The 15,567-nt window shown below is 36.5% G+C and overlaps 1 protein-coding gene across 1 annotated transcript in view; it reads right to left on the reverse strand.

Annotated features, from left to right (window-relative positions):
* MOB4 (MOB family member 4, phocein) overlaps positions 1-15,372 on the reverse strand; it is a 28,496-nt gene extending 13,124 nt beyond the window's left edge. Inside the window, exons 1-3 of the mRNA XM_043910494.1 lie at positions 15,236-15,372; positions 11,524-11,586; positions 2,817-2,917 (exon numbers count right to left, since the gene is read on the reverse strand). Coding sequence (XP_043766429.1) covers positions 2,817-2,917; positions 11,524-11,586; positions 15,236-15,295 — 224 coding nt within the window. The 5' untranslated portion in view covers positions 15,296-15,372. The remainder of the gene's footprint in view (positions 1-2,816; positions 2,918-11,523; positions 11,587-15,235) is intronic.
* Positions 15,373-15,567: the final 195 nt, after the last annotated feature.

A 15,567-nucleotide genomic window follows, 5' to 3' on the forward strand; every position in this document is an offset into this window, starting at 1 on the left:
AAAGGTAAATATATAAATGAAAAAGCCTTATCTATTCTCCATATTATTTTTAGAATATTAATCATAAAAAAAATCCCATCAACACCATCCTTTCTCGTCAGTATTATCAACACCACTTGAATTTACATGGCACATTCCTGACAAAGACATACACATTAGTAAAAAAACCCAAAACTAACAACCCTAATAATAAAATTCAATATCAGTGTTCAGTGAGTTGATCACTTTACACACTAGAAATTAGTATAATTTTTCTGAGAAATAACTTGAAAATATTTACCAAGAACCTTACAAAGTGTGTATTTTTTGATTAAGTCATTCTCTTAAGGATCTATTCTAATGAAACAATCAGAACTGCAATCTAGATGTATACACAAAGATGTTCACTTAAACTCTATACATAAAAAATTTCTTTGAAACATAAATGATTAGCAATTGGAAAATAGTAAAATGTTAATATTACATAAACATACAAAAGACATATACTTATATTCACAGTACAATTCCAGTTATATAGAAATTTGTGTGTGTGTATAACTGAACACAGTTGTCCCTGGTCAGGGAAGATTCCACACGCCGCTGGGGCAACGAAGCCCAACTCGTAAGCCTGTGCTCTCGAGCCTGAGAGCTGAAACCGCTGAGCCCACAAGCCACGAATGAAGCCGGTGCGCCTGGAGTCTGTGCTCCGCAACAGGAGAGGCCGCGGCAGTGAGGAACCCATTCCCCACAGCCACACAGTGGCCGCCTCTCACGACAACTAGAAAAGCCCAGGCAGCAGCAAAGACCCAGCATGGCCAACAATGAAACGAAATTAATTATTTTTTAAAAAAGAAGCAAGTTAAAAAACAAAGGTCAAATTATCAGCTATCTATTTCCACTTCAGATGCCTAATAATAATGTTGCTCTAAGAGCATACAAATAACACTGTTTCTGAATCACTACACAAATCTACACTGCTCAGTACCTGTTAGTTCCATGTTTTATGTTTCTGGGTTGTTTTCCACTAAGCAGTAATAAAGACAGGTGGTGATAAACAAGTTTCTCACCTTGTCCAATCTACTTACAGCCAACAGGAAAACTAAGCTAACTGATCTGGCAGTGTTATAGGTACAATCTGTGGCAAACAGTGTAAACTTAACAGCTTCAAGTTAATTCGACACAGGGCTCACACACACGCAGCTGAAGGGTCAAACCAGAGCTGACTACCCTCTAGTCACCAAGCCCTATACACTGGCGTGGGATTGCAGCCATTCAGAGGAAACAGCATCTTTTCCTGATTATAAATATTCAGTGAGAAGTACTGGGAGATTTCACTGGGGTCAAGATTCAATCCCCACTAACATATAATCAACTACATTAATCAGTAATAGCAAGTATTAAGCCTCAAATCAGTAACATTAAGCACATGCAAAAAAAAAAATCAAACTACTCTGAAAACTCTTTATGGTTAACTATAAAGATGTATACACTATAATAAAGACACAAAACAATATATGTGTGATGTATATAATACTTAAATTATACAAAACAAAAATAAGTGAATTATACAAAAAATATTAAAAAATAACAAAAGTAGTAACAATAGCACCAGGACTAATGGAATGTGCATAAGAAAGATTTTACAAGTTTTGTATAATGCATATTTCACAGTCTAAGTAAAGTAGGGAAGAAAAAGTTTTTTTGGATCTGAAATAAAAACCTTGTGAATTAAAATGAACCCTAACTTTTTAGAAATTATGCTTATGGTGTAAAAAAAAATACCCTTGCTTATTTTCATCATTTAATCCCACAGGTAAGTAAGTGGTTATTTTCAAAGTAGATTAAAATAAGGCGGAGTGTATATCATTCTAAAGTGTTTTCTATATTTATAAGAATGGCATAATATCTACATACTCATGCTTTCAATGATCATCCATCAAGATGTATTAAAAAAGAAAACCCGATCAAGTAGTCAAGTGACTTGCCCAAGAAACTGGCAGCTTACAAAGAAGTCTTCTCTGAAACTGCTGAACTGTTATGGCAAGACACTTTCTTAACAATATCTAGACAAGCCTATAACATCAAAACAAAACAACAGAAAAAGGACCGTGTCTACAAATTGAGGCACTCATCATAGGAAATGTGGTCTCATTTATGCAGGAAAATTAATATCTCTATTTTACTCTATTATTTAAAAATCAATTCAAAGTAACAAACTTGGATGAACACATATTTAATGCTGCCTTCTCTAACTTATCAATTCCCATTTACAATGGGAAGTTTTTAACTTCAAGAAATAATCTAATTTAAAAAAAGATAGAAAGAAATAAGCTAGTAACTTCAAGTTACAGCTGCTTCTAAAGTTGACCCATGATTCATTAGATATCAATTTTTTCATTCAAAGAATATTATTAAAAGCTCTAAAACTTATTTCAGGATTACAATTAATCTTGATTTATCAAAGACTGGAAATTCATACTAGTTGACAGGTAACTCATCAGCTACCAAGTCTGGACTAGGCCTGCTAGAGAGAAATAAAATAGGCGGGTAGTAAGCAATAAAAATGCGTAGGTACATGGAAATACTGCATCTGTGATTAAAGGATATGATTAAGGAAAACTGTGTAAAATGATAAGGCCCAAATCCATAAATACAGAAAACAATCAGTAAATAACAATGTTGAAAACTTTATAACACTAAAAACATAAAAGCTTTAGAAACTGGCTTTTGGTCTACAGTTAAATAATAAATTATGATTCATAATCATAATTAATATTAAAGGTTATTTTTACTACTTAGAAGTACTATTACTATTGTGATATATCATGAGGACCTACCTTAAATGTTCATACTTCCATACACCTTCATCTTGGCCTTCAGGTGGTTCAAGAATTTTGTCAATATTGGAACAATCTGCTCTTATGTTCTGTTGAATATACTACAAACAAACAAATTTTATAGTTAATTAAAATATCATACTACACAGTAAATCATACAAGAATTATTGTTTAATGGGTACAGACTTTCAGTTGGGAAAGATGAAAAAGTTCTGGAGACAGAGATGGTTGCAGAACAATGTGAATGTACTTGACAACACAAAACCATACACTTAAAAATGGCAAAAATAATCAATTTTATGTTATGAATTTTTTGCCACAATAAGAAAAAGCCGACTGAATACGGAACAAGAAAATCCAAAGAAATCCATGCCCAGAGGTAATCAAACTGACAAAAACTAAAGATAAAGAAGCCAGGGGCAGAGGAAGGAACACTTTCGAACTTATTCTATGAGGCCACAATCACCCTGATACCAAAACCAGACAGACAACGCACAAAAAGAAAATTACAGGCCAATACCACTGATGAACATAGATGCAAAAATCCTCAAAAAAATTCTAGCAAACAGAATTCAACAACACGTTAAAAAGCTCATACACGATGATCAAGTCGGGCTTATTCCAGAGACGCAACGATTCTTCAACATACACAAATCAATCAATGTGATACACCATATTAACAAATTAAAAGATAAAAATCATATGGTCATCTCAATAAATGCAGAAAAAGCCTCTGACAAAATTCAGCACCCACTTATGATAAAAAATGCTTCAAAAAATGGGCATAGAAGGAACCTACCTCAAAACAGTAAAGGCCATGTATGATAAGCCCACAGCAAACATTATTTTCAATGATGAGAAACTAAAAGCATTCCCTCTAAGATTAGGAACAAGACAAGGGTGACCACTCTCAATTCAACATAACTTTGGAAGTCCTAGCTATGGCAATTAGAGAAAAAGAAATAAAAGGAATCAAGATGGGAAAAGAAGAAGTAAAACTCACTGTGTGCAGATGACAAGATACTATACATAGAAAATTACTAGAGCTAATTGGAATTCAGCAAAGTCACAGGATACAAGGTCAATACGCAGAATAACTTGCACTCCTACATACTAACAGCGAAAAATCAGAAAGAGAAATTAAGGAATCAATCCCATTCACCTTTGCAACAAAAATAATAAAACATCTAGGAATAAAGAGAATCTCCTTTTATCTCTAAGGAGACAAAAGAACCTATATGGAATATTATAAGACACTGATGAAAGAAATCAAAGACAACATAAACAGATGGGGAGATAGTCCATGCTCCTGGGCAAGAAGAAGCAGTACTGTGAAAATTACTATACTACCAAATGCAATCTAAAGATTTAATGTGATCCCTATCAAATTACCAATGGTATTTTTTATAGAACTTAAAAAATTTCATAATTCATATGGAAACACAAAAGATCCTGAATAGCCAAAGCAGTCTTGATAAAGAAGAATGGAGCTGAAGGAATCAACCTTCCTGACTTCAGATTATACTCAAAGCTACAATCATCAAGATAGTATGATACTGGCACAAAAACAGAAATATAGACCAATGGAACAAGATAGAAAGCCCAGAGATAAACCCACACACCGACAGGTACCTTATTTTTGACAAAGGAGGCAAGAATATACAATGGGGCAAAGACAGCCTCTTTAATAAGTGATGCTGGGAAAACTGAACAGCTACATGCAAAAGAATGAAATTAGAACACTTCCTAATGCCATACACAAAGATAAAATGGATTAAAGACCTAAACGTAAGATCAGAAACTATAAAACTCTTTAGAGGAAAATATAGGCAGAACACTTGATGACATAAATCAAAGCAAAATATTCTATGACCCACTTCTTAGAGTAATGGAAGTAAAAACAAAAATAAATTAGTGAGATCCAATTAAACTTAAAAGTTTTTGCACAGCAAAGGAAACTACAAACAAAGTGAAAAGACAACCCTCAGAATGTGAGAAAATAATAGCAAAGGAAACAACTGACAAAGAATTAATTTCTAAAATACACAAGCAGTTCATACAACTCAATATCAGGAAAACAAACAACCCAATCAAAAAGTGGGAAAAAGACCTAAACAAACATTTCTCCAAGGAAGACATATAGATGGCTAACAAACACATGAAAAGATGCTCGACCTCGCTCATTAGAGAAACACAAATCAAAACTACAAAAAGGTACCATCTCATGCACACCAGTCAGAATGGCCATGAAAAAGTTTACAAACAATAAGAACTGGATGAGTGTGGAGAAAAGGAAACTCTCTTGCATTTCTGGTGGGAATGTAAATTGATACAGTCACTATCGAAGATGGTATAGAGATTCCTTAAAAAACTAGGAATAAAACCACCATATGTGGAGAAGGAAACGGCAACCCACTCCAATAATCTTGCCTGGAAAACCCCATGGACAGAGGAGCCTGGCAGGCTACAGTCCGTGGAGTCACAAGAGTCAGACATGACTTAGTGACTAAACCATCCACCACTACAAAGTGAACATATGCCTAAAGATAATGTGTGAAAAGGATATTTGCCATATACTAGCTAGTTTTTTGCTGGGAGGATGGGAGTCAAGGAAGACTTGGGGTTATTTTTTCATCAACTTCCATTTTATACTTATTTATAATGGGCCATTATTTTTACTAATACTGTAAAACTATGAAAATGAATAAAATAAAGTTTCATATAGCAAAAAAACAAAACAAAACCACCATATGACCCAGCAATCCCACTCCTAGGCATATACCTTTACTTCAGTTTTGGAAACCAAAACTGAAAAAGACACATGTATCCCAATGTTCATTGCGGCACTATTTACAATAGCTAGGACATGGACGTAACCTAGATGTCCACTGACAAATGAATGGATAAAGAAGCTGTGGTACATATGTACAATGGAATACTACTCAGCCATAAAAAAGGAGCACATTTGAGTCAGTTCTACTGAGGTGGATCAACCTAGAGCCTGTTGTACGAGTGAAGTAAGTCAGAAAGAGAAATAAATAAATTATAGAAATAAACATAACCTACTGACTCATATATATGGAATCTAAAAAGATGGTGCTGAGGGATTTATTTTCAGGGCAGCAATGGAGAAACAGCCAGAAAACAGACCTAGGGACGCAGGGGGAGGGGAGAAGGGAGAGGACGAGATGTATGGAGACAGTAACATGGAAATTTGTAACACCATGTGTAAAATAGACAGCTAATGGGAATTTGCCGTATGACTCAGGGAACTCAAACAGGGGTTCTGTGACAATCTAGAAGGGTGGGGAGGGGAGGGAGATGGGAGGGAGGCTCAGGAGGGAGTGGGCATGGGTGTGCCTACGGCTGATTCTTGATGCATGACAGAAAACCACAAAATTCTGTAAAGCAAATATCCTTCAGTTAAAAAAAATTAAATTAAATTAAAAAAAGATAAAGAAGCCAGGGGGAAAAGACATGACCTTAGAATAAGAATTCAAATGAGTGCAGCTTTCTCATCAGAAACCACAGATGACAGGAAGAAACGGCACAATACTTTTGAAGTGCTGAAAGAAAAGCACAGTCAACTCAGAATTCTGTATCTAGCAAAAATCCCCTTCAAGAATAAAGACACAGATACTCTCAGAGGAAAGAAAACTAAGGAGAATTCTTAGCCAGCAGATGGCTCTAAAAGAATTGCTAAAGGAAGTTCTTCAGACAGAAGGAAAAAAATAATACCAGAAAGAAACTTAGAATATCAAGAGCAACAGCAATTATAGATCTCTGGGTATAAATATATATTAGACTATTTTCCTCTGGTCTTTAAAATATATTTGGCAGATGAAAGCAAAATATGCAACATTCTCCAATAGGGTTTTCAAGGTATATATTAAAAGATGTAATGTAGACTTCTATAGTATAAAGGAAGAAGGTAAAGAGGTCTAAATAAAAAGATAGTTTTTGCATTTCAATCAAAGCAGTAAAATACCGACTCTAAATAGATTGTGAAAAAGTTAAGCATGTACTTAGTAATTTCTAGAACAATCATCAAAAAATTATATGAAACATAGCAAAAACTAGAGTAAAACAGAATATGCTCAAATAACTCTTAAAAAGGCAGAAAAGGGGAAACAAAAAGAGGAAACAAACAAAGGAAAAGTAACAAAATGATAATTTTAAATCTAAACATATCTATCAATAACTACATTAACACTGTTTTTGCTTTAGTTGCTCAGTTGTGTTTGATTCTTGACAACCCCATGGACTGTAGCCTACCAGGTTCCTCTATCCATGGAATGTCCAAAGCAAGAAAACTGGAATGGGCTGCCATTTCCTTCTCCAGAGAATCTTCCCAACCCAGGGACTGATTCTACTCATGTCTCTTGCATTGGCACGTGGATTCTGAGCCACCAAGGAAGCCTATATTGAGATTAAAAGGCCTAAATATACTAATTAAAAGACAAGGATTGTCAGAAAGAACAGAGAAATATAACCCAATTATACTGTTTACAAGAAACTTACTTCAAAAAAATACACCATACAAACAAATCAAAAGAAAGCTGCAAGGAATGAAAGGTAGTTCAACATTAAAAAAAAAATTAACCAATATAATACACTACATTAATATTAAAAGGGAAAAAACACACAGTCATTTCAATTAATGCAGAAAAGGCATCTGACAAAATCCAACATCCTTCATAATAAAAATACAGAAAATCAGGTATAGGAGAGAAGTTCCACAATATGATGAAGGGCTTTTATAAAAATCCACAGGCAACGTCATACTTGATGGTGAAAAACTGATAGGTTTCCCTTGCTCTAAAATTAAACATGAGGGAATTCCTAGGTAGTCCAGTGGTTAGGACACTACACACTTTCACTGCTGAGGGACAGAGTTCAATCCCTGATCAGGGAACTAAGATCCCACAAGGCCAAAAAAAAAATCCAGAAATGAGACAAGAATGCCTGCTTTCACCATTGTTATTCAACACTGTACTTAAATTCTAGCCAGAAAAATTAAACAGAAAATAAATAAATAAATAAAAGGCACAGATGACATGATCCTATACACAGAAACCCCAAAGAATCCACAGGAAAGCTCATAAAGCTAATAAATGAATTCAACGAAGTAGCAGAATACAAGATCAATATAAAAAATAAGTTGTGTTTCAGACTTCCCTGGTGGTATAGTGGATAGGAATCCACCTGTCAATGCAGGGGACATGGGTTCCAGCCCCAGTCCAGAAAGAGTCCACATGCCTTGGAACAACTAAGCCCATGCACCACAATTACCGAGCATGCATTATTAACTCAGAGAAAGCCTGCATGTTGCAACAAAGACCCAGAGCAACCAAAAACAACAACAACGTCGACAACAAAATATATATCAGTTGCGTATACCTTCAATGAACAATTCAAAAAGAAAATTAAGAAAGCAGCTCCTGGAGCTTCCCAGATGGCTCAGTGGTAAAGAATCTGCCCACCAATGCAGGAGACACAGGTTCGATCCCTGATCTGGGAAGATTCCACATGCTGTGGAACAACTGAACCACAACTACTCAGCCCTCACGCAGCAAGTACTGAAGCCGAGTACCTTAAAAGCCTGTGCTCCACAGCAAGAGAAGCCACAGCAAGAGAAGCCCATGCATAGCAACCACCCCCACTCTCTGCAGCTACAGAAAAGGCCCACCCGGCAAAGGAGACCCAGCACAGGAAAAATAAATAAAATTAAAAGAAAGAAAAAAAAAAGAAAGCAACTCCTATATATATCCACACCTACATATGACTGAATCACTTTGTTGTACCCCTGAACATTGTAAATCAACTATTTACTTCAATAAAACATAAGAGGAAAAAAAGAAAGCAACTCTATCTACAACAGTACTTGAAAGAATAAAATATGAAAGAACTAATTTAAATCAGAAGATTAAATACTTGCATACTGAAAATTACAAAACATTGTTAAAATTAGACCTAAATGAAAGCTATCTTACATCTATAGGTAGACTTAATATTGTTATCAATATTACCTAAAGCAATCTACAGATTCTGTGCAATCTCTACCAGAATTCCAGGTCTTTCCACAAGAATGGAAAAGCTGATTCTCAAATTTATATGTAATTCCAAGGGGCACCAAATAGTCAAAGAATCTTGAAAACATAAATTGAAGGATGCATACTTCCCAATTTCAAGACTTACTACAAAGCTACAATAATCAAAACAGTGGACTTCCCTAGAGATCCAGTGGCTAAGACTCTGCTCTCCCAGTGCAGGGGAACCAAGTTCCATCCCTGACCAGAGAACTAGATCCCACATGCCGCAACTAAGAGTTCTCACGCCCTAACTATTGTGCATACTGCAAACAAGATCCTGTGAGCCGCAACAAAGAGCCGGTGCAGCCTAAGTTAAAGTAGGTGTTGCCATTAAAAAAAGTCTAGTACTGACATAAGCGTAGACTTATAGACCAATGGAACTGAACAGAAGAACTAGAAATAAACCCTCATGTAAAGTTAAATTATTTTTGAGAAGAGTGTCAAAAACCATTCAATGTGGAAAGGATAGTCATTTTTAAGTATGCAGTTCTATGGCTTTCTTGTATTTACCGTGTTGTGCAACCAAAGAAAAGCCCTGGACCTAACAGCTTCACTGGTGAATTTTACTAAATATTAAAAGAACTAACACCAATCCTTCTCAAAGTCTTTCAAAAAAAATTGAAGACAACAGCATACTTCCTAACTCCATTACAGCAGCATTCCTGATACCAAAGCCAAATTAAGATACCCTAAGAAAACTAAAATAACAATATCCCTTGTGAACATTGATGCAAAAATCCTAGCAAATTCAGCAGCAAATTCAAATGATTATACACCATAATCAAATGAGATTTATTCCTTGAATGGAAGGATGGTTCAACATACAAAAACTGATCAATACAACACACCATGTTAACAGAATGGAGGGGGGGAAACACAACACAATGATCTCAATTGGTGCAGAAAAGGCATTTGACAAAATTCAACATCTTTTTAAGATAAAAACACTAACAAATTTAAAATAAGATGAAACTAACTCAACATAATGAAGGCCAAATATGAAAACACACAGCAAACATCATACTTAATGTGGAAGAGACTGAAAGCTTTCCATTAAGATCAGAAATAAGATAAGGATGCCTGCTGTTGCCACTTCCATTCAAAACAGTATTTGAAATTCCAGCCAGAGTAATTAGGCAAGAAAAAGAAATAAAAGGCATCTATATTGGAAAGGAACAAGCAGTTTTCAAATGAAATAATCTCATATGTAGAAACCCAAAAGATTTCACAAAAAAATTGCTATTAGGACTAATAAGCAAATTCAGCATAGCATCAGAACAAAACTCTACTTTTAAAGAGAAAAATATCTGCACATTTTTCCTCTTAATTTTCACCAATTTCCATGCACAGAACTCCAGATTTTATTTCTAAATCTTCCACAAGGCCTCTTTACTAACCTATTAAATATTTGTTCATTGAACAATACATTCTTTTTTTTTTAAACAATACATTCTTAAAAGGCAATGAGCAAAGCCCTTCAATCATCAGTACTCTTCTATTCCCTGTGCTAAGTATCTAAACACTATACTGGATCCATTCTAAAGGTTTTTAATGTTTCTGTTAAGATTATTAAATGTTTGGGGCCAGGGGCTTCACAGCACGGCTCTGAAGATCTTAGTTCCCTGACTAGGGATCAAACCCATGCCCTCTGCAGTGGAAGCAGAGTCCTAACCACTAGATCACCAGGGAAATCCCTGACAAATTTTTACTGCTCAAAGAATTCAACTGTGTTTTTATTTTGTTTTCCAATATTTTTAAACAACACAATAAATCCAAATAGCTATCTACTTTAACTATCTAGCTATCAAAATCAAACAGCCTTGACTAATATACTAGCACAGCCAATTTCAGTCATCCTTTTATTAACCCTTTAATGTGATTTTTAAGAATTAGCTATAGAAACTTTTTTCTCCCAGTTTCCAGATTTTATTCATTTGGGAAGAACCACTTTTTTTTTTTTTTTTTAAAAACTCAACATAGTATACAATATGGTTCTCAGTAAAAATGCTTAAAAATCTCCTGAGGGGTTTTTCAAACCAAACATGCTATCACCCCCTCAATAATCACAGTCTTATCTTAGGGAGCTATTTGGTAGTGGAAACAAACTTTCAAATATATTGGAGGGAGACAAAAGAAGTAGTAGTAACTATGGGAATTCCCTGGCAGTCCCCTGGTGAGAGGTTAGGACTTGGTGGTTAGGACTTGGTGGTCTTACTACCAGGGCCCAAGGTTCAATCCCTGGTCAGGGAACTAAGATCCTGCAAGCCAAGCATGTTCTCTAATGTTCAATCACCAAATGAATAATGAGTATGCTACTTCTTTATACTCACATTATTCCACTTAAGCATTCAATTATTTGTGAATTAAATTCATTCTAAAATCAAATTTTATACCTTAATTTGGTATATATTAATAGATAATAAAATGTATTTAAGTTTGATGATAGTTTAATATGCCATCTTAAAACAAAATGAGGTTTCATAAAAGTTTTAAGCAGGCATCCCAATAATTCCAGGGATTCTGGTTTGTGCTAAAAGATACAGGAATACTTAACTGTGCCAAAGGAGATACAATGCTCAGGTTACTGGAGTTGCAAAAGAAACTATTATCATTACCTGCTGAACAGCAAGGGTACTGTCCATTTCATCAAAGGATTCATCAGGCCAATTATAGAAATCCTGTAAGAAAAAATGTCACGGTTAAAGCATATACAAAGTTACAAAGAAGATGCAATACTATTATGATTAACTTCAATTCCTAACAAAGATCCAAAGTTATATCAGGGGAGAAGAAAAGTTCTCATATTTTAAACAATGTGATTATTAGTAAGTAAATTAAACACACTTTATTCAATGTTTTAAATGAACACCAAGATTTTATTTAACTGAACTCTAAGTTACAGTTTTCTCAACCATAGATCCTTCAAATATGGCTCTCATAAACCTTTCATGTGTTATTAATTGATAAGTCCAGCACAATTTTGTTTGTGATGGTTAAATATTTTTCCAAAACTTCTAATGAAAAAAAAGTCCAGGCAGTAAAAAAAATTCATCAGCTTTTACCCAAAGAGAATAGCTAGAATAAGCAGCAGTTACTACTCCATTAAGTATTATTTAAGACAGATATTATAAATTACAATTCTAATTGCAAAGGATGTTTTAAATTTCTAAATCAAAATGTGAGCACCATCAAAAACGAATCATTTAACAAGAACAAGCTACTTTTTAAAACATTTGTTTATGTTTTGGTTGTGCTGGGTCTTCGCTGCTGCTCTCAGGCTGTTTCTAAGCAGGGGCTACTCTCTAGTGACGGTGTGCAGGCTTCTCACTGCTGTGGCTTCTCTTGTTGCAGAGCATGGGCTCCAAGGAGCACGGGTTTCAGTAGTTGCCACAGGTGAGTTCAGGAGTTGCAGATCCTGGGCCTCTAGCACACAGGTTCCATAGTTGTGGCATGTGGGCTTAGTTGCTCTTAAGCATGTGGGATTCTCCTGAATCCAGGATGGAATCTGTGTCTCCTCCATCTATTAGCAAGTGGACCCTTCACCACTGAGACACCAGGGAAGCCCGGCAGCCAGATTCTTAACCACTGGACTACCAGGAAAATTCACACAATCTTCTTTTAAGGGGGATATTTTTATGGGTCACCTTGTACTGGTTCTGAACTGCTCTACAGATAGCCCAGTTCACAGACATTCACTAGTGTTAAGACTCTTTCCATCTGACGGCTTTTTCAGCAGTTTACCTATCTATCTTCTGTAGGCACTTAATGCCTGACACATTGTAGGTACTCAATAAATGTCTGGGAAAAGGTAGTAGTAAACCAAAAATCTACAACCCTGCATCAAGTCAATGTTAGTAAGTCTCTAAAAATTGGAGCAACCTGAAGAATACAGTGTTTGGTACCACATTAATAAAAATTTAATTGCAAAACATATTTATAAATATAATGCATGTAACAGTAAAAAGTTTAAAGAAAAAAAAAAAGGAATGATAATCACCATTACTGACCAGGAGTGGGTAGAAGACAGAAGAATGTGATACAGAAGGATTTAACTATATTAGTAATGTCTTAGTTCTGAGAGTACGTGATGGGTATGGTATACCATTTAAGTGTCTTAAACATTTCATATCTTTTCTTTTTCTATTCTGAATATTTTTCCTATTCTGTGTGAAAATGAACTAAATTTATTTTAAAAGTCAAGAAATAAAAACAACTTTCTGGAAATTGTTTTAGGATGTCTCTTGCTAGATATTATCTACATATTATTAGAAAGTAGTTTTAAAATTCTCCCTGATTTGTAGTGAAAAATGTTTCTATTAATACACTTTGCAAATTTTTTCATTTTTTAAAAAAATCAATAAGTTTGTGTTCTGTTTTTAAAATATTAGAAAACACATATAGTAAAACACAGAAACGATGTAAAGATGTAAAAAGTTAATTGAGAATTAAATGTTTGCCTCATACCTAAAACACTTAAAAGAGCCAAAAATCCAGCTTAATGAACATTCTCATCTAATTCAGTAAAACATTTATTGAAAAACAACTATGTGCCTATAACCCAACCTAACCAACTAAAAAAAAAAGTAGAAAGATACTCTATCTACTCTAATTCTAAATATATCATTTTAGAGTAGACCCATTTCACTGAAGGAAATCAGTGTGATATACAAAGGATAGGCAGAATGCTGCTTAAGTAGTCCTTTTTTAAAAATCCTAACCTTTTCTATTACATTTTATTTAACAACTTTGATCTATGACTATGTGGGAAAAAGCCAAGGAGCTTTCTATATGTGACTTACTCATAACATAGCAAATAGGTGTGTTACAATACTGAATTAAAATCTATGATTCTCTAACCTTTCAAAATTAAGAACTTTTGAATCAGTAAAAATGGATGATTCTTATGTGAGTACAAAAAATTCACTTCTAAATACAAAAATATAAAAGTTGATCATTTAAAAGGATCAGAAATAATGTTTCCACAGAATAATTAACAGCATCTGAGAAAAGATCATTTATAAAGAAAGAAATTTTGGAAACAGTAAAAAGCATAAATAATATGCAAATTCCAAGTAGAATGACTATAAAACTGCCAATAAAACTGACACAATAAAACATGACTATAAAAACAAAAGGTTTTCAAACTGAACTCTCTAAAATTCAGTATTAGAAGCAATTTATGAAAAAGAAAAGGTCACTAGTGAACTAAGTACGAATCGAATATGAAGACTGTAACCTTTAGCAAAAGCAGTCTAATTTCTGGGCTTCAGTTTCCTTATCTGTAACATGGATCTGGGAAGGTGCCTGGGTCTAAAAGTTTCCTTTGAAAGCACACCCTTTCCCAAATTCTGTGCAAGGCATTAAAAATCTATTCTCTGGCATAAGGTAGTAGAGCAGCTCCAAGATTGCATCTGGTCTCCTACCCTGCTCGCCACCCCACACATACACTTAACCTCTTTTTCTTTAAAATCACATAATAACATCTCTTCTGATTTTGGAGCATATACCCAATTGCAAGCCATTTCACTTGGCAGGTTGATCAGATGAGGTCTAACTACCCTATTTGATTTTTTTAAAGAATGTGAAAAGCACTCCGTCTTTTGCAAATCCCAAGAATCAATACTGACATAAGGACCAACTCACCCCAAGTACTGCCCTACTAAAAGTTGATAAAATTATAATCAGTTCCTTCCTTATGCTTCACACATAATAACAAAGAAATTCACAAGGAATGACATCTAGCAAGTCCCAGCCTGATGATGAAAACTTGCTGGACCAGAGAACAGCTAGAGCGAGAAGTGGTCAAAAGCAAACAGCAGGAGGAGGAGGATTAAGTAAATTATCGACTCCCGGATCCGGCTAGACAAGCTGGATGTCAGGAGTCGGGCAGGTCACAAGCCAGATAGGAACTGGAAGCCAAGACAAGGTTGGCTGTTTACACCCCTCCCACCCTAGAAGCCCCGGCCCTCACGGAACCTCAGGGGTCTCCACCTGGCCGGCCGCGCCCCTCAGCCACTGGTCACTGGAGATCAGGCAAAAAGCGAGAACAAGCAGTCGCTGCTAACAGGCTTTCCAGCCCCGGTCTCGGCCGCCCCCACGCGCCCCTCACGCCCACCCTCCAGTCGGAGCTCCGCAGGCCTCGCGGGCCGCCGCCGCCTCAGCCAAACCGAGGGGCTGAGGCTCCGGAAGAGCAGGCCGGGCACCAGTGCCCCCGCCAGTCCGCCGGTCGCCCCGGCCCGTCCTCCTCTCAGAAGTATCCACTTCAAAGAGCGACTCTGCTCGGCACCAAGAGCCCCTCCCCCTCCACCAAAGGTGCAGAGATAGTACCTGAGCCTTGGTACCCGGCCTGTTCCGCCTCAGCACAGCCGTCCCCTCCGCCATGACCATAGTGCCAGAGTCTGGGCGGCTGGAGTCGGTACCCGGATGTAGGGGACGGCTGCCTGCGCGGGGGGCGGGGCGGAGCGGCGTCCCGACCCGGGCGCCGGGGAGGGGCGACTGCTGACGGCACAGCCGGAGCCCGCGCGGGGCAGGGCGGGAGGAACCGGAGGAGTCCCCGAAAGGGCCGGCTGACGGAGGGAGGGGGCCGAGAGAAGGAACAGCCGACGACTCGCGGGCGGCGAAGTGGAGGGAGGGAGGGAGAGACCGGCTGCCAAGGGCTA

This window comes from Cervus elaphus, chromosome 8, assembly GCF_910594005.1.
Source record: "Cervus elaphus chromosome 8, mCerEla1.1, whole genome shotgun sequence".
Lineage (NCBI taxonomy): Eukaryota > Metazoa > Chordata > Mammalia > Artiodactyla > Cervidae > Cervus > Cervus elaphus.